The sequence below is a fragment of the Ischnura elegans genome, chromosome X, assembly GCF_921293095.1.
Source record: "Ischnura elegans chromosome X, ioIscEleg1.1, whole genome shotgun sequence".
NCBI classification, from domain to species: domain Eukaryota; kingdom Metazoa; phylum Arthropoda; class Insecta; order Odonata; family Coenagrionidae; genus Ischnura; species Ischnura elegans.
In genome coordinates, this window is record NC_060259.1 from 25368275 (window position 1) to 25388625 (window position 20351).

General features: G+C 35.2%; 1 protein-coding gene across 5 annotated transcripts in view; it reads right to left on the reverse strand.

Annotated features, from left to right (window-relative positions):
- Positions 1–20351, reverse strand: part of LOC124170479 (wiskott-Aldrich syndrome protein family member 3) — a 108335-nt gene that overhangs the window by 9417 nt on the left and 78567 nt on the right. For 4 of the 5 annotated variants that reach the window (XM_046549201.1, XM_046549204.1, XM_046549202.1 and 1 more), the window contains 4 exons: positions 17363–17477; positions 9252–9281; positions 8019–8174; positions 4203–4369 (listed from right to left, as the gene is read on the reverse strand). In XM_046549201.1, coding sequence (XP_046405157.1) covers positions 4203–4369; positions 8019–8174; positions 9252–9281; positions 17363–17477 — 468 coding nt within the window. The remainder of the gene's footprint in view (positions 1–4202; positions 4370–8018; positions 8175–9251; positions 9282–17362; positions 17478–20351) is intronic. The other variant, XM_046549206.1, reaches the window with a different exon arrangement.

Below are 20351 nucleotides of genomic sequence, written 5' to 3' on the forward strand. Positions count from 1 at the left end.
TCCAAAATATGGCCCGCGGGCCGGATCCGGCCTGCGAAGGGCTTTCATCCCGCCCACACACTCATTTCAAGTAGCGGGCGATTCTCACTCATTTAACTCTGTGAGATGCCACTAGGAGCATTGCAGCGCTGTACTGCACATCAAAGTCGCCTTCAACTGTTCGTAAATAAGAAATACACCACCGGATTCTTCAGCAGACGTTGGTATCGAACACCTCAGTCATTGGCAAATTTGCAATCCGGCCTGCAGGGCGATTCGGAACTTGGAATGTGGCCATCGTGGCCTAGTAAATTGGAGACCCCTGGTCTATATCATAATGAACTTAAGCTAGAATTGCTTGGGTTCTTACTAGGGATGGGTCGAATAGTAGATTTCTCGAATTCGAATATCGAATTCGAATATCAAATCATTGCTCGAATATTCGAATATCTCGAATTTCGAATACCTCGAATACTAAACGATGAATGTGAAAATGTTTGACTAGGTCGCCTATCCAGCAGGAAACCCAAGATTTTGGCGAATAATTGTAATTGCCTTTAAAGGATTCAAACAGGAATTTGGCTGATTAATGGAATATTTTAATTTTATGTAAACAATAGGGTAGTTTCCTTCATTAAAGAAAACGAAAGGCATTGATTGTGATTTGTTACCCACCATTGGTGTATTCATAATATACAAATTATTTGGTTCTAGAAATACCAGTTTTGACCAATGGCAATGGCCAATTTTATCCTCACATGAAAAAGGCCAGATTGGCACCCATGCGATGCCACTCCACATGACATCACAGGGACCAAGTTTCGACACGAGAGGATAGGAGTTTTACATCGTACAAGGTATTAATAATCCTTATTTTAGCCAAGGGCTACCAGCTAGCATGGTACTCGGCTACCTGCTAGCATCCTGCGTCGTATTAGCGCTCAGAGCCTCGCCCAAAGGTCACCTCACTCGCGGTAGCGGGAAGCAGAAAGACGTCACGCGGAGTTTTTCCCGGCATTCATACTTACCCGTCGCGTTTTCGCGCGCTTAAAAATGTTCACTTTTCATTTAATCGCGAAAAATAGATCTCGTCATTTAATAGTCTAAAAGCGTGATATACGTACTCCAGGAGTATTAATATTTCGATTTAGGCAATAAAAAAATAATAGGAGAGCACCCTATTTGAGCATTACGCCAAAATGCCAAGCCTCCGTCGTATTTCTTCGTCTTTCCGGCATTTATTTTCCTGCGTAAAATGCTTAAATAAAGTCAGAAATATGTCGTGTTTGGTCTTATTCTTTCTTAAATTACGCGCATATTACTAATATTTCAATCCAATAAAAGTGTAATATCAATTGCCGAAAGTCATTGTTAGACAACTTTTGGGCTAGTAGATGACTCATGCAGCAGTCGACCTCCAAAAATGGGGAACTTCGAAGCAGGTAAGCAGAAAAAGGCCAGTGGGTGAGTAGAGGGGGGGGCGTTTTATTGTTCTCGTGTAACTTGATATTTTTTTCGAAGCTGAGGTCTTCGTAATACGATCCCTGCGCGAGCCAGGACCTTTTTTTTTATTTTGGAGAAGAGGAAATCGTCGGAGGGGGTGGGGCGAACGCTGAATTGAGGGGGATGGAGGATCGTGGGAAATGCACCAATGTCACTATCCCACGGCACTGAGTTTCTCACAATGGTGGTTTCATCGCCTGAGGAAGATTCAAAATAAGTGCCTGTCGTTATTAGCCACAAAGGACACATGGCAAACGCCTCGTCTTGTTTTTATCAAAAGATGGATGCGGGAAAATGGTCAGTGAGGGAGAAAGAAGGAAGGGTGAAACGCGATTCTATTATTTTCCGGTAATTTCATATTTTTTCGAAGCTAAGGTTTTCGTAATACGATGCACGAGCTGGGACCTTATGTTTGATTTCGGAGAAGAGGAAATCGTCAGATTGGGTGGGGTGAATGCTGATTGGAGGGAATAGCAGATCGTGGGAAATGCGCCAATGTCACTATCCCACGGCACTGAGGTTCTCCTGATGGGGGACACCTGGGATTTTCGGATTTTTTTCACCCGATCAATTTCGGTTCCCCACATCGAACTCTTTTCACCGCTCTAACCCGCGAATTTGATGTAGTTCGTCAGCTTGCCTAAAACGGCGCTGCATGCACTAAACGACTAGAGTTCTCCTCATTTTTCCGAGTCAGCTACCAACGACGTGCGAGCGACAGTGTATGACGCGAAATTCAAAGTATTCGAAATGGCACCTTTGGCATAACTATTCGAGATCTCGAATATCGAATACTTTCTAGTATTCAAGGTATTCGAGTATTCGCGGATACTATTCGCACATCCCTAGTTCTTACTCTCTACATCCAAATCAGAGTACCTTGAGTTTGAAAGCTTTCATCTTATTAGCAAGTATTTTCATGAAAACAAAACTTGATTCAAGGCAAATCCTGTTTTGCTTTAAATTAGGCTCTTGAATCAAATTATTCTTGCAACCATAATGTTTTTTCAGCGATAATGAAGAAAAAGACCCCTGTTCCATAACTTTGTGGCCGAAATTGTAACTATGGTGAAGGGTAACTTCGATTAATTAATAATATCAGGTCATCGGAACACTCAAGGCTTTCCACTGCAGCAAGGCTGTAGCCCAAAGGAAAGGTCAAATCAGTAATCACAAAATATATACCTTTAATGGATTTTATTTTAATGGTTAAATGCCTCTAGTGATACACTACTCAAATGAGTATGCCAAAGATAAATTTTATGTTTCCCTACATACGAGCCATAAAAAGACCATTTGGACCCATAAGATATATGGTTGTTATATTGAAAGTTATTTTTACTCTAATGTAATCATTCTTTCTGTTCAAATTTATATATTCACTTCGTTACATAATATTAAAGTTACGCTTTTAGTAAGTGAAAAGATAGCAATTACCAAAAAAATATACCTTGTATTTTATATTTCAAATATGTATGAATTATAGCAGCCCCTAACTAAATCTGAATGAAAAAATGTATGTTCATTGTTGTTAAACACTACGAATAAAATTAAAAATACATAATTAAAACATTCATATCAAGTTTTGCCTCATTTGCCGCTTTGGACCACAGTATTACTTAAACCTGGAGTATAAAGAAAGGATTTTCAGCATTTTTTTAGTTTCTCGGCCCTTTTACATCAATTTTAATGAAAAATTCACCAGCACACGTGGAAAAAAAACCTGGGCATAATTGGTTTTACACTTGAAAAGCCAAAAAAGAAGAAAATTCCCTAAAAGAAATCGGACATATATTTAGAATTCAATACAATTACATAAAGACATCCGCATGATGACAAGAAGATGTGATACTCACTGGGGCTCAAATTACAAGAAAATATTATCTTTATCTAATCTACTTCCCCTTATAATTTCTACCTATACATAATGGCATCATTCAAGGAATATCCAGCCAGTGGCGGTCCTTTATGGAGTCACTAACAAATTCGAGAGATCCAGATTCAAATCCTAGCCAAGGCAAATGATTTTTGTGCAGAGAAATTTTTGTGATATATTGGCAATTATCACATTGTTCCATCAGATTTGGAATGGAAGTCTCTCTGAACTGAAATCACAGTAACATAACACTCTATACCATCATCATGGCATTGACCAGCCAGATACTTCATCAAATGGAGGAACATTTTTAAGGAGGAGGAATTTTAAAGCTTGGGACTGTATGGAAGGTAATAGAGTTGTTCTCAGAGCAAGGATGCAATAAGACCTTGAGATCAATTAGGTACGTGGGGACAGGCACTGCCATAAAGCAATACAAGGAAGTGCACAGCCTCACATTGCTTTGGATCACAAGGATATTTGCACCATTCAATCACTCAATCCCCTCACGCACTTCACTTATTTTGGTGATGAAAGTAAACCACATTCACTTGTTAAACATTAAGAAAAGAAATAAAAATGCATAATTCACAATCAACATCATTCTTGATCAGCTGTGGCATTTTAAATATTCACAAGCCAATATAAACTCTGTAATCTTTCTGAACTTGCATTTAGGCATGAACATAATGAAGAACTTAGCACTACCAAGACAGAATTTCAAAACAGTACTTACAATAAAAATGCCTCGTGCTATCAAGAAGGTTAATTTGCAGTACACGACAATTTGCTCATAAAATATTTACACATCATACGTAGTACAAATATTTATTACAGTACTTACCGATAATGCACTTCTGCAGGACTATGGGCATGACGAGGACTGTACATTCCCCTTCCTTCTTCAGGGTAGCTTCTCCTAAGTTCAATGCTGTTAGGTCTGGGTGGGCGAGGCTCTGAGCCACCCATGCTGACGCGGCCTAAAAGAGCTTCATCCACTTGATGGATAGGCTGAAAAAGAAATACAAAATTCATTCATACAAGCACATTACAATTAATTCATATATTTGCAGTAAGTATGGCTATTTGTGATGATTTTAACTTCTTAATTCTACCACAATATATCTAGAAACAAAACTAGAAAGAATTAAGTGAGACTTCTTCATCACCCAATGGACCAAAAAAAGTTAACTTTGCCTCCAGCATTTACCTATTTCATTTCCAGTTGTAGTTAGCAATTGCTAACATGGAAGATCTTCCATTAACGAGGTAGTCAAGCAACCACTTTGCACATAATTAAATGAAAAAACAGATCTAACACCGAAAATAAATATGCAGCTCTCTACTTGCAGAGGCAAGAATTGGAGGTATGCTAGTGACCTGTAATTGCCCAAACCTCCAGGAAAAATTACATTCAATGCCTTCACTTCGGTTATTTATATGCGAGAACATATTTTCATTGATATTACATGCGGAAATCTGCTCTTAATAATAATTCTCTGTAATATTACATGGAAAATGGCAGTGTTGCCCCTCTCAGTTAGTCGGAAGCCTTAGATTGTAGGTTAGCTCAACAAAGTCAACACCTTCAGCTACCTCTTAATCTCTCATTCCAAATACAAATACTACTAGTAGAACCAAGGATACCTATAAAGGTATGACTACTAAAGGTATGGTACATACAAAACCACACCACGGAAAATTCCAAGCGTTCAGCTATGACACGAAAAATTTATGAACCTAAAATCAAGATGGAGCAGTAAATCATTTTATCAAACCATTAAAACTTAGAATTAAATAAAAATTATTTGTTTTTATTTTTGTTAAGCACTTTCAAATAATATTAAATTTGATTTCTTTTGGAAAAACACCAGGTAAATGGATGTATAAATAATGATTTTTCACAATGGTTACACAGAAAAAAATTGTGAAGTACCCAGCAACTGAATTAAATTTTTTCCAATGCTTCAAATATGACACAGACAATTAATTCAGAATTCATAGTTTATGTTACAGCAGCACCAGTAATTGTGGCAGATAAATTATGATCGTCTTGAGAAAGATTCGTCATCCAGCATAGAAGTATTAGGAAGAAAGACGAAGGAACAAGAAAAAAAAATCAGAGCTTTCCCTAATTCTTAGAAATGGCTACACAGTGTTTTAATTCATTATCAATGCATTATGCATAAAAAAATTACTCCATTTTTTTTTCAGACAAATCTGTTGTTCCATATTTCCCTGAGCAATAAATCTACGAAGCCACAAACAGGTTTCTGGAGATTCGAATGAAAAGATCTATGCCTTCACTTGGGTACCTATACGTACTGGAAACGAGAAAAATCAAATCTCCTCTAAGATTTCATGAGAGAATAGGCCCATGTGCAGTTAATTGGTTAGATGAGATAATCACAATTTTGGTGAACATATAAAGCATAAAGGCACAACATGAAAACATTAAAAGTACGCTATCTATTGAAACAGTGCATTAGAGTTCAGTAAAATTATACAGGAATTATGAATTTGTACATGCTTGTTTATGTACATAGCCATTATTTTGGCATACGTTACTTCAAAGAAGAGCGAAGGTATTAATAACGTATTTCATAATAATGACTCTGGCTGGAGTCAAGACTGAGGACTTCGGAGAATTCTTGAAGAGTCTTTTATTTAATTTAATCGAATATAACATTATTTTTTTCAACAAATGCTAGGGAATCGCGCATGTTTAAAATTTAAGCTACAACTGAAACCACATTGGGAACATCAAAATACAAAATGGACAAGAGATAAAGAGTTGAGAAATTACTAAGCCAAAAATGTCAAAATTGAAGGGCAAGCACATAGTACGAAATTGTGGGTACTTATCACATTTTAGCTTCAGGCAAAATTGAAAAGCATCTTATTCTACTACCAGAAAAAGGACTGTTTAACACACCTTATCTATTAAATCTATTGAAAAAAATGCAGAAAAAAGGTGGTACTGACAAACTCAATACCCTAATCAAATGCCATTCTGAAGTATGGCCTTTCACAGAGCAACAACTACACATTTACTGATTTTAGCAATACCACCATTGAAAAAGATTTAGAATGGGATGATAGCTCAACACAACACCCTTCACTCTTTCTCATTAATCTCTATTAGCTTACAATAACAAAGACATCTGATTAAATTTCTTCCAGTACTGCAAGTGCACCATCTACATAAAATCAGAGCTCTTCATTACCACAACTACTAGTTGTTTTAAGAGAGGACTAACAAATTTGTTTACCTCATACATTTTTAATAATGCATTACTGCGTTAAAACTAAAATTGTTCTCAAGATTACTCTTGTTTCTTTAGTTCCAATAATCACATGTATTATCTACATTTTGGTCTAAAAATGTACGGTGAAAATATGTCACTTCTCTCAAAGGTTCTATTATCTTTTACACTGCATAACAGGGAGTAAATCTGTTCCTGAATAGAAATGCATAGGTCACTCTCATTTGGACACATATTATTTGATAATAATATGCTAGCTTTAACAATATATCACTGTAACTATACAGCTCTTTTAAGACTGAGATATTTGTTCCTCCTATCTTTTTGTAACAGAAGAGTTGAATATTTAGCGGCAGAATGATTTTAGAAATTATATCTGATATAAAAAGAGACAATTTGCTCCCTTAGACTTTCTTCAGCATAGGATGAAACTTTGTATTTACTTTTACTGTTATTAAAGTTCCCTTTTTTTAATTTATAAATTTATTTACTAATTTTACCACTATCGTATACCACCCACACATATTTTCATATGATTTTCCTCTTTTTGGCTTTCAAATTCATATTTTTAAGGATTCGTGCTGAAACTTCTGCTAAGACCCGACACACAACTAAAAATTCTGAACTGTCCACCCCTCCTTTTATTTTAGCACATTTTATTTTTTAAATCTGCCATCAGTGATGCTAGTAAATGCAAAACCACCAATCCTCCAGCTCTGCTGCAGCTACTCCAAAAATACTATCTGGTAGCCAAAGGTACATTGCAAGACAAGTACATTGGAGAATTGTTTGATTACTCATTGTAAAATGTTATTATCAGCAGATTAACAGACATTCTCACTGATAATATTACACATATATATTAGAAATTTCTATATTCTAAAATGATTGATTGGTAAATTAAGTTATGAATGTCCTTATTCTTTTTGCAATTGTAGACTTATTTGCAATTTGACTGAATGCAAGCAACCATCTCTCCATCACCTTTTTTCACTGCCCAAAAACACCTAATTCCTCTCAATAATCTGCTGAAAATATTGACCATATAATTTATTGTTGTTCTGTATGGTCTGAAAATTGACTAAATTTAGTTAAATTTACAATAATATTTAGCAATGAAGTCAATGGTTTACAAGTTCACTTTTGTGTAATGGTAACTGACGGATTAAAAAGTAAACTTTGTTGTACTCCAAATATATTTATTTAAAAAACTCACCTCCTGTCAACGACGTAAAAAGGTTGCAACCAGTTGAGTTTCTTAATAAATACCAAGTGGAATACAACAAATATTACTTTTACGTAAGCATAACTACGAATTATGAATTCCATTTTTACTTCCTGATAGCATAAGGCATCAGTTTAAGGGATTAATCTTTAAGTTCAACAGCTCTTACCTGAGGGGTTCTATAGTGAACATTTTGTGGCTGAGGCATTATGTATTCCCCATGCCCAACAGCCAGCTGCCTCTGACGCTCTCGGGTGTTGTGGGGCTGTCTCACCCGCTTCTTATGTCTACCTCCACTACTACCCTCAGTTCTAGGTCGATGAGGCTGCTTGCATAAAAAAATTGGCATATTATTAATGAAAATGTCATATCAAGTTCAAAATTAGCACTAATATTACAGAAGAACACAATTTAGGTAAACACCTAGCTCTACTTTACCAAATAAGGGCTGGTTGAATATGAAACCAAGTATTAAAGGATATACATTTTTTATAACATGACAACTGCAACTTTACTTCCCACAGCTTTCAAAAAGCTGAGGTACGACAGCGAATATTAATGTAACCAATGCCACCATCACAACTAAAGCTGTGGGTGCATACCAAATTGAATAGAGACCATTTAAGTTCAACAAAGGAAAATAGGCCTCATAAGCTTCTTTTTCATTCTAGCACACAGCAAAAAATTAAAAAAACATACTTCTAGCATCATACTGGTTTGGTTAATACTTTATTACATATTAGCATAAAAATATCAGTTTCACAGCAAAAAGAATTAGGTATTTATCCATTATATACTTACGTGACAATGTTAAGCCTGAGGAGCACTCATAATACTAGCTACTGAATTAATAATTCGAGCAATTAAAAATTATTTCTCATATCATATCACTGAGTTATAAAACCTCTTTTAGTGTAATGTTGTTAGTTGTAGACTTCTACTTTCCATATCAACTACTTAAAATAGCAAATGCAGAAACCACAGAGCACCACTAGGCCATATCAGATCAATATTTTGAAGACCAAAATTACACACAAAATTATGCTCAAGCTGCACCTCAGCATCCCACAAATCAAATAGTCCTCATCCGGTTATTTCTGAAGTGATAGAAACACTTAGGTACCAAAAATGGTCAATGAGACAATTGATGACAGCATGCATCTTAGAATGCATGACCTGGTCTCCACACCGAGCAGCAATATAGCAATATAAAGGATCCTAAAAATACAAAGTCAATCAAATTATCATGTTACAGTAAAACTAAGCACATGCATCTACTCTACTGCAGCTACGAAAAAAGTTTTCAAAATTAAATGTCAACTTTAGCATGGGAAATTGCAAAACAGCACCAAAAGAAATATCCCACAAGCCCCACACATCACCTCCTCTTATGTCAACTTGCCTCATGGATCAGGTCCCCTAACTGTGAATGCTACAAGAGAAGGAAATAAGAGTTATGATACAACAGAGTTCCCACAGAAACATGCTCAATTGTTGTGATAACAGCTAATATATATATTTATTTCAACTGTCATGCCTAAGAATAAGTGTACTCAAAAAATACTAAGCAATAAATTCAGATGGTCTTCACCCAAGTATTGTCTTGGTTGTAGGTTTTCCCTATTTCTGGGGCCATTAGGCACCAAATACTGAATCAAAAGTCAAGATAACAATAACGCTCAATGATGCACAAAAACCAACTTTGAGGGGTCATCTATCTTCTTCTTAAAGAAATAGATTGACTGCTTGAAAGTGATCATACTGGAGATCTTACCCCTTAAATGAAGGAGCAATAGACATCATAATGTCAGTGCATGATTACATAATTACTTTTAAATGAAAGAGAAGTACTCATAATCCTGCCATTTAAGTACTGCTTATCAAGATTCCCCTCCTTATGAACCCACATGTGTTACATAACTTCTTCCTCCAATAGTTAACCATTTATCATTTTTCCAATTAATGTATTACAAATGTAATAAAAAATATACTTGGATCACATACATGTGAAGCAAGAATTTACTTTGCCAAACCGCCTGAATGTGGCTCATAGGTAGAGGTCCATGAAATTCACGAGATGTGATATCGTGAAATAACACGAAATAACGCCAAATCGGTGAATAAAAACAAAATTTCACAATTTTGAGATTTTGGGTGAAATAGCAAAAAACCACATCTAATGAGTCATAATCTATTAAACCCTAAACCTTAATTGTTTAACGCGGCCATTGTTCATTTGCTCATTCTCATTACGATTCCAAGGTCAATTGGCTTGATTAGTCTCGCGCATAATGCATCCGCATAATATCGCACACTGTAGTGATTTCTCCGCCAGAATTTGCCGTTAAATTTATCACAGGCTCTCTCTTCGATTCCCATGTATCAATCCTGAAATATTTAGAATGAGGCGCTTTCTTACCGGAAGAATTAGATATAATGAATTAAAAAGTGCTGAAAAATTTAATGCAGCCGTGGAAGAGCGGAAATACAAGCTCACGTGCCCGGCACACGTCAATGCTGAGAAGTAATTCTGGTGACTCACCGCGACGCATTAGACAGCATTATTGGATAACTTGTTGAAGGAAAACCTTGAGTGTGAGTCTAATGTAACAATTCTGTTGACATAAACATGGCCGCTGGCAGGGAACAGGCCGCCATTCACGGCACGGCCCACAGCGTGGCAGAGAGTTGTCTCGTCTGAATGCGGCCTGAATTTCATGGCGTCGTGACGTGAATGGCGGCCGGTGAAGAGTCATTTCGTCAAGAAGCGGCCTCAATGTAGCACTGCCTGTATTTCATGCTGTAGACGGCGCACCGCCGCGCCGGATGGAAATGGGCGCCGTGGTGACCACGGCAGCCGTCAACAGTACCGTGCCCTCAACTGCACGATTTGATTCGTTTAAAGACATCCATAGACACATATGGTTATTTGAAAGCACGAAGCACTAGCAGTTGGGGGAAGGGAAGGAAGGAACAGAAAGGACAGAAGGAGAGGGGGTTCTCCTTATTAGCGGACGGATCGTCGGATATTCGGCTCTCCACTGAGCTTCAATGCAAAAAAAAATCAATTCGACATTGGCCAAATCTAATAGCTAATTCCTCAGGTGAGAAAGGTCTCATTCTAGATGTTTCAGGATTGATAAATGGGAAATAATTTTTCAAGTTTCTTTGAATCCGATTATTTTTAGTTATGTGTGCGTCTTTCACTGCCTTTCCTGACCGATTGGCATCACCTGTAATCAAAACTAAGCGATTTTGTTGTATCTAGCTGCTGTCCTACCTTCCCTCAACACCTGGGTGAGGGGTATCGAAAGGGAAAACATTTCGGCCAATTTGTAAGTTATACAGTACTATGGTTATACCATAGCTACTCAGCACTCAGTTTGATACCACCATCGCGAGTGGTTGTGTTATGCGGTTGGACTGTTTTTTTTATCATGGTTTCAGCTTCAAATATTGAATGAAGGAAAGGAATTTTAAAATGCCAAAAGCTAGTGATACCGCTCATACCAGTGCAAGTGAATTCATCTCAGAAGGATTTTATGTGAAAGACAAGAGTATTACTGTGCAAAGTTTGCAGTAAAATATTTGAATTTGAAAGATGTGAAATGTTGTTAAAGCACATCAGTAGCGATACACATAAACATGCGAAAGAAAGGGGACCCGCAAAACGATAGCTATCATTTGAAAACACAGTCACTCAGTCAAAGAAAGCAAAGGGGGAGCTTGCTGTTGCCACAACTGAAGCATTTTTAAAGGCTTTATTTAGTGTAGAGAAACTTCACAATCCAAAAATTGTAGAATGGCTCTCGCAGTAAACACATTGAAGGTAATGGGGTTTTGCGATTTGCTAATCGTATTCGCCAAGACTACATACTTGAACCATTCATATACCTTGAACCAATATAACTTGAACCATTTCCTTCATTTCGTTTTATCAGAAATTTTGTATGATCGAAATTGTGTTAAATGTTACGAAAAATGCTGAGTAAAAGTATAAGTATTCAAGAAACGTGTACCAAAAAATAATAAAACGCCTATAAATGTGGAAAAATTGTAGCATTACAATAACAGCACCAAAGTTTTCTATAACACTGAAATTACATGGTTTTAAAATGAATTTTAGCAAAAAATAAAACCACTTTCACGGATCTCTACTCATAGGGCATTATGTGGATGAATATTAGACCCCCAGATAGGGCAGTATGCTCACCTATACTAATCATATAGCCCTGACCGTCAGAATTGGAATTACAAGTACCAGAAGGAGCAAGATCAAGGATAAAGTATGTGAGCAGGGCACAAGAACAGATTGAAAAAATGGTGTTTCCTGATAACAAAGGAACAGAAGATGCTGGAAAAATGGCCAGGCATAACTCCCAGGAGGAGTTAAAATATCATTAAACCTAGGCAAAGGGTGTGCTAATACTTATTGCCAAAAAATAAAATGGATAAAGCCACTTAAGGACTAGAATAGAAGAGTAATATCCAAGATTCATACCATCACTGGATTATTCTGTAAGCTCATCCATAAAAAATTGGTTTATTGTTTTATTTTGAAACTTATTAAAAACTGTTTTATAATAATTTTCATTGTCCAATACTCAAATTGCTGATTTTACAGTAAATACTGAGCTATCTGTTGAGTTATTTAATCCGGCATCACTAAAAGACTCTGTATGCATGTCCACCGCACCCAATAACACACTTTTTATTCGGCTCTTATCCATGTTCAACTGCTCTTATTCTTTTTCTGTTCATTCTAAACATCTTACTGTTATCTACTAGTAATAAAATATTTATACTTAAGTCACTTGCTAGCATATGCCTTCGTTCCAAATGAAAGGATAGACATACTAGGCACACATTCAGAGTCGACCCTACGTATCAGACCCATCTTGACAAGAGGCACCTATAGTGTGTATATCGTAAGTTTGCGCACTGCCTGCAAAGTACCTGAGCCACAAGCAAAGGAGGGGAGGAAAGGACCGAAAAAAATCTGTATGGGACCGATACAGGTAGCTGGCAGGCCCGTTCGCCGCTCCCTTTCCTCCCCCGACGAAGGCAACTAGCACCTCTACTAGAATTATTAACTTTTTTTTACTTTCTCATAATATCTCAATCTAAATAACATATTTGTGAAGTACTAAAAAAGCTAAGAACTGTGATATAAAACACGCAGTGCTCCGATCATAAATAACGAAATGGTCGAAAGTTATTTTTTAGCCGTTATTTTGCTGATCACAGTCATTGTAATACTTTTCATTCAAAAAGTTCTCCTGATTTTGTATTTATGCTAAGTAATGGCCCCATGGCATGAAGATGTTGAAAACAGAGGATAATTCCTTATTCACCGACTGAGTCAGAGTCATTGTGATGGTTCTTGGTTGTTAAGAGTAATTCATCCTCAAGAAATTTTTGTACAAATTGGCATACTCTCCATCCACTAAAAAACTGTTTTGTGATAATATTTCTGCAATGGAGTTCATTATAAAGAAATGTTTTGACATGAAATGTAAAACTAATCACATATCTATGAATAAATGGTTTGTAAGAAAATTTATCCATGAAAAATTGACTACTTTGCAATATGTTAAAACTTGACATGAAGGCAGATATTCTAATAAAAGCCTTGAGCAAGCAGAAACAGTTTCTGTGTTCAAAAATTGGACTGAATGAAATACAATGACCTTGAATTACAGAAGAGTGTTGGGTTTTTTAATCCCATGCTACTACAATATCCTCATAGTGTTCATAGCAAATTATTGGGTATTTGTGTTGGATGATTCACCATTGTAGTTATTCTTTTTTCGTTTTGTACACATTCTTGTTTAATTAAATTAATGCACTTCTATTCCAATGCTTTGTGAGCTAAGTATCCAATATAATCATTGTATATAACAACATAATATGTACTATTGCTCATGAGTATAGCATCTTTCACCTAATGTTCATTCCATAATTTCACAGATACTGTAAAAATAAACCAATGCTTCCGGGCAATGCAGAGCCATTCACCATACCAATTTTAACGTTGTAGAAGGTTTCTCATTTAAGAATTCCTTTTTCAGGGCAGCAACTAGCATTTATTAACACACGCGGGGTGGTATCTCTTACGCATCATTATTAGAGAAAAAGCTTTTTTTCTAACAAGTATTGTCTTCTTTCTGAATGAAATATGATTCAGTTAATACCAACTATCAGCACAGAAATCATGTGCACTCAAGTTTATAGGCAAATAACTAACAGACGACAAAGAAACACTAATACCATATTTTCCATGTTCTATCCTGGATTGTTTTAGACTGAGCTATGGAAATGCATTTTAATAGTTTTAACTGAATAGAATAGAATAAATTAATTACATTCTCTGCAAAAATTTATCTCAAAGAGTAATACATTTTGGAAAAAGAAATAAAAAGCACTCCTTCACACTTTTCCCAAGTGAATGACCTGGAATGTCTAGACTCATCTACTGAAAAATAAAATGCTGAAGTCATTGCCACTCATTTGACTTCAGAGAAACATCATGCATAAAAAGTGTGATAAATGATGGAGAGCTAAACAAAGTGTCATATTATGAGGTTTCACATTAAGAGACCTACTTGAATGAGGCAAGATGTCATGCACAAAGATATAGGTGTATGTCTCATACAATTTCAGGAAGAACTTCACTTCAGTAAACATTAAAAAAATTATTTTCCTATTTTTTCTCTAAATAATTATCAACGACTGTTATGAAACTGTAAATGTATGCAAACATTTTGCTTGTCCAGTGTTTCAGCAAGGATTCATAAGTCTATTTGATGCACTTTCGATAACCATTTAATTAGAAATCAAAGTTTTAAAACCCCAAAACAACTCGTATGATGCCTCAAATTTTATTACATGGCCAGGCCCCATGGAGAGATTCATATTCCCATAGGTAAACATTAGCAATAAAATAGGGAAAACCTACAACCAAAAGATTGTATAAAACGAAAGAATAAGATTTTAAAATACAAAGTGATTACTCCAATGACAAGTATTCATTCTATGAAAATAATACAACGTGAACACATTTACAGCATATTAAAAAGAAGTATGTATTTTGAAATGAAAACAAAGAGATAGAAGATTTCCCAGAGAGACAGTTTGTAAATACATGGATGACAGTAGAAGCTCCTAATAATGAGTACTCACTAGAGCCAAGACACACTAATACGGAGACGCAAAATGGAACAAATAAATTTGAAGTAATACTGGGTATAAAAATAAATTACAATTAAATAAATTTATACTATAATACATATTTGAGGAATATGTATACGGTAATTCCCCAGGAAGGATTGCTAGGTTTAGCCAATCCACTTTTTTCCTGCCCAAGATTTTTATATAAAACGCCCCAATATGATGAACAGAGTAATCATGGTATTAATATTCAGGTGCATCAGAGCTGGTTCTATACATTTTTGTAGTGTAGGCAAACAATATTCCGCCCCCTCCCCTCAAATATAACCTGAGATGTAGTAGGGATTCTCTCTGGAAACATTTTAAAACAAATACAAATACTTTAGGAATACGGGTCGGACTTAAGTATCAGTATGAACTTCAAATTTGCTTCCTTTTAACTATTTAATACGATATTTTTAGTGCCTAAAAATCAATTATATACATATCGGACTGAGCGCTTAGGCCCTATTCTGCTTGGTGCACTACACGGCTGCGTACTTAGCTTACCACTTAAACCAGCCCTGGAATGCATAAGCAAACACATAAATTATGACCAAGGACTGATATTTCAGCCACCTATTGAGGATTCTTACGCTGCAATACTAAAATGTAGGCATCAATTTGATAAAAGTTAGCCTCAGAATTAATTAATACTTATAGCACTTTGCCATCTATATGATAAAAATGAATTGATGTGCATTAGTCATGCTAAAAGTCAAGAACGGCTTGACCGATTTAGCTAATTTTGGTTTTAAAGTATTTGTGGAAGTTCAGGGAAGGTATAAATGGTGAGAATAATATTCTGCAGGGCCCATGAAGCCCAGGAATGAGCCCTGACTCATTTCCATAAGAAATACATATAAAGTTCCTTATTAGAAATGCATGTGAAGTTGTGCAAAAAATCCATAGAGAAAAAAATCATTTGTCTTGACCAGGATTGCAGGTAACTCCCATAAAAGTTATCACCACGGCTAGACCCAGTATACTTTAAAGCATTCATTATCCATGCAGACCTTTTTTCTTTTACAAATTTAAAATAGTCATAATGGCCAGATATAGCTTAAACATATACCATTGAAATGAAAAATAAATACAAAGTCTGATTCTTGCAAAGGATTTTTGTTTAACATGTGATTTATGGTGAATTTTGAAAAAGCATTCATAAAAATACTGAAAATTTAGCATTTTAGGCTTAAGACCACCTTGACAACCGCCAGTATTGTTTACGCAGTTTGACATATCTTTCTAAGTTTATTTACAAAATAAATCCTTCGCTTTAGTATTTAAAAGAGTTCATATTTCATTATTTATTCACAAAGTTCCTGTGTGAAAACATTCCTTTCTTACTTTAAGCTATTTTCGTTACTAAACATTTTATGATTTATGTTAAGAAAGTCATATGTTTACTTAACTTGACATAGCGATACTATTTACTGCTAAGACCACGAGAACTTTCTTTGCCTTGATAATTTACAATCCAAAGGAGAAGACTTAGGCCATCGAATTCAATCAAACAAGTTACCTTACGTGTTTACCATACTGATAACGAGCATGAGACAGATAATAATAATAATAATAATAATAATAATAGTTGTATTGGTATGGCAGAATTTCAATTGACCGCTTTCTTACATTTAACTTACAAAGGAATATTTTTTTGTTTTTGTGAATATTTTTACTTTTCCTATCCACCTACTGAATTCTTTTCATGAATTGCAATTCTGTGCCTGAGTGAACTACCCCATTATGCACCAAGTATAGATTGCTTACAATCATGATTACGAATGCAAGACCTCATTCCATATATATATATGCATGTCCTGAAGAAAATCACAAAAATAGATTGCGTTTACACTCCCATAAAAACATGCATACAATAAATAATACAAGCACCCTTAGAACAAAATGATTGCTGATGCCTCTGAAGCCTTCCATCTATCATTTTGGTGGAAAATTATATATATTTTAACTACTTTAAGGAAAAACTATCTTTTCTTTTAAAAGTAGCTTGACATGTTGGATTTTCACCCTGTTAGCTACTTCCTGGTCCCATTGATAGTAAATTAATAAAATTCCAAATAAGGCGCCTCAGCAATAACTCATCGTTTCCAGCTCAAAGCTGTGTCGTACTCATTACATTGAGCTTCCACTGTACAAAACTAAAAACTGCTCTATACATATTTTTAACATGGACTAATTCTATATGAGTCTAAAAACAATGAAGCACAGCTTTACTAAGCATAGAGAATATGAGAATGAAAATACACATAAGTGCTAGCAACAATCACATAAATAACTCACCTTCTTCCCCCTGTCATGCATCATTCTTTCTGTGTCTTTCAGCATTTCTTGTCTCCATAAATCAAAGAAGTAGTTAGGATCAGTGTAAAACTTCAAACCATCCTTTCCATCCTCCCTGTATAAAAGAGAATTAAAAAAGTAAATATGCAGCCTATATGCAAGTTACGTAGAGGAACAAAATAATAAAAAGTTAAAAAGGACTGAATTAGAAAGAAATTGTACCGCTGGGCTTCATCCAGCAAGTTGATATGACACCCTTAAAGGGAGATAAATGCAACAGCGAATTAAATCCTTTGCACAAGGGTGGCCTGGGGTGAACGGGCGCTCTCAGATGGGGCTCATGATGGGGAGAACCCCCTTACTGTGGGATTTACGGGTCCTCCACCAGAAAGTTTAAGGAATTGCACGCTTGAAAATGGATTTTGATGCAATTGCGGCTCTTTAATACCAGTAATAAAAAATAGCAGTTTCGCGATAAAAAATAAAATGATAAGTGAAAATTTCACAGTACACAAAATTTAATAATATATGTACTATGGTTCTCTTATCTATCATTTAGCAAATTTGTTCCTTGAAACTGCATTGAAATTTAAAATACCTCTAAAACAACCTTTCCAAATAACCCTTTCAAAAAAGCATGAGGTTCTCTTTTACCTTCTGACACCTTCATTTTACTTATTTTTAAATATGATTTTTTTACAGCGACAATGCATATAGTATAAAGGCTCTAATGAAAAAGTAGAATTTTATAAATGCAAAAAAACTTTGGTTCAAGTACTTCGTCTTTTTTATTACACTTTTCATATATACTTCACGATAGACACAAGCCTGGTGCCAAAGCCTTTGTAGGCACACCAAAGGTGCCGACCTCTTTGATTTAGGAGGGTAGGGCCGGTGAAGGTATCAAGTTTTAACATCATTCATCTTTCTTATAATTGTGTGAATGCCTTTACTCTGGACTCTTCCTAGAAGTTTGGATACCACACAGTAAAATTAAAATATCGACAAATTACTAGAGGTTAACTCATTTCAACTGTGCTATTATAACTGTTCAAGACACATTAATTTCCATTCATCTCCTAACTCTGACACAATTATCATCAACACATCATCATCATCAATACTCGACTCAAAATCAAAAATTACTATTTGCATATCCCTAATCCACCACGCAACTCATACCTAGTTAATGGAATCTTTCTTCAAATTTTTATATCAGCTATGAAAGCTAAGTCATCGGGAAAATTGAAGCATGTTCATTTTTCTCCATGGAGATTCACTCCTGATGCTTTTCTTTGATTTCATTAATGGCTTTCTTTGTGTAAACGTTAAAAATTACAGGAAACAAAGCACAGCCTTGTATCACTCCTTTCCTAATTCTTAATTCCTCACAGCTGGGTCCTGATTTTATAACTCCTCAATCAGAGTTAAAACCACAAATATATTTCTAATATTAAACGGAATTCGAAATACATGCCCATTGGTAGATTATTAGCAGATATATCAACAAAAGCACAAAGTCATTAGCATTTTCAACCAAAGTAATATAAAATAGACCACTTATACTTATAAATAATTTTTGTTTCTACCAATTTTTTCTGCAGCTGGATTGCTATCCAGGTATTAATTCAACCAGAAATCACACAAAAGAGATACGATGCCATTTTAAAAGGAATATAACATTCACCAAAAATTTTCTATTTAGATGCACATGATACATTTTAAAATTAATTATCCTTCACAGATTATGAACTGCATTCACACTAATATTTTCCATCACTTTTTGTATTAAAAATTAAGTTGCACAGAATTAAACTTAATTAAGTATGCAAGATTATGGAAGAGCTGTTTAAGAATTCCACAGAAGAATGCATAAACAGCCATAACTAAATTTATTCTAAATAAATATAACTTCAAACTAAATTCTGCCTGAATCAAGAATGCTGCACTCATAGCACTGTATTTATACAAAGCTTAACGTAATATCTACACATTCTTGGACGAAACATTATCATCTTTTTACTAAAGCAATTTATGTCACAAAAAAATTTTAAACCGCCGATATAAGGCATGTTTACCAACCTGAGGCAGATAATAATATTATTAATTGATGGAAGTTACAAATTTAATTTTTATTCCCATCATTTTACTTCACTGAAAATTATCAATGAATTTTGGTTATAAGTCAATAAATAATTATTTTTTATCAAAAGCAATCAATTGTATAAAAATCATTTATAAATGGCATACATCTACATATATGTATCTTAAATTGGATGTGAGCTGCCTTCATGCAATTTGCTCCTGGTTAAGGAAACAATTGACAAAAAAGAATAATTGTAAAAAATATTTTTCTGCAGTGCATGGCGATCTTTACCTACTTTCAACAATAAATATTTCACCAAAATTATCGTTCCAGTTCATTATGTCCACTCATGTTTGAAATTTGCATATCCCTCAGAACATTAATTACCTCGCCATGATCCAACATTGTTTTCAGCAATTTCCAATGAACCCATGACGATAATCATTACAGATATCCATGAAATGCAAAATGGATAAAATCTAAAGAGCATTTTAATATATGTTGATGAACTGGTAAACCATGTCACATACCAAGGATTTTGGTGCCCATTCAAATAATTGGAAAAATGCCTCCTCAGTCCTAGTTATCAGTCAATGGTAAGATGGGTAGCATGTTAAGCTACAATGCAGGTATAACAGATTTAAGTGTATGAGCCCCTCAAAATTTTTTAATTTTAATTTCTTAGTTCCTTGTTCATATTGTGAAAGGTGCCATTGATATAGTTTCAATCTGCACTCAATCAAGGAATCAAACTGTATTCCATGCTGTAGTCAAAGAACAGTTTAGATGCACGCTTAAATTCAGATCAGTACACGAAGGTATAGAAATTTGCTCTGATGCTTGCAAAACTGACTAAGAGCGATAAAAGTATTACCAATTTTTTTTCGATTAATATAAAATCCA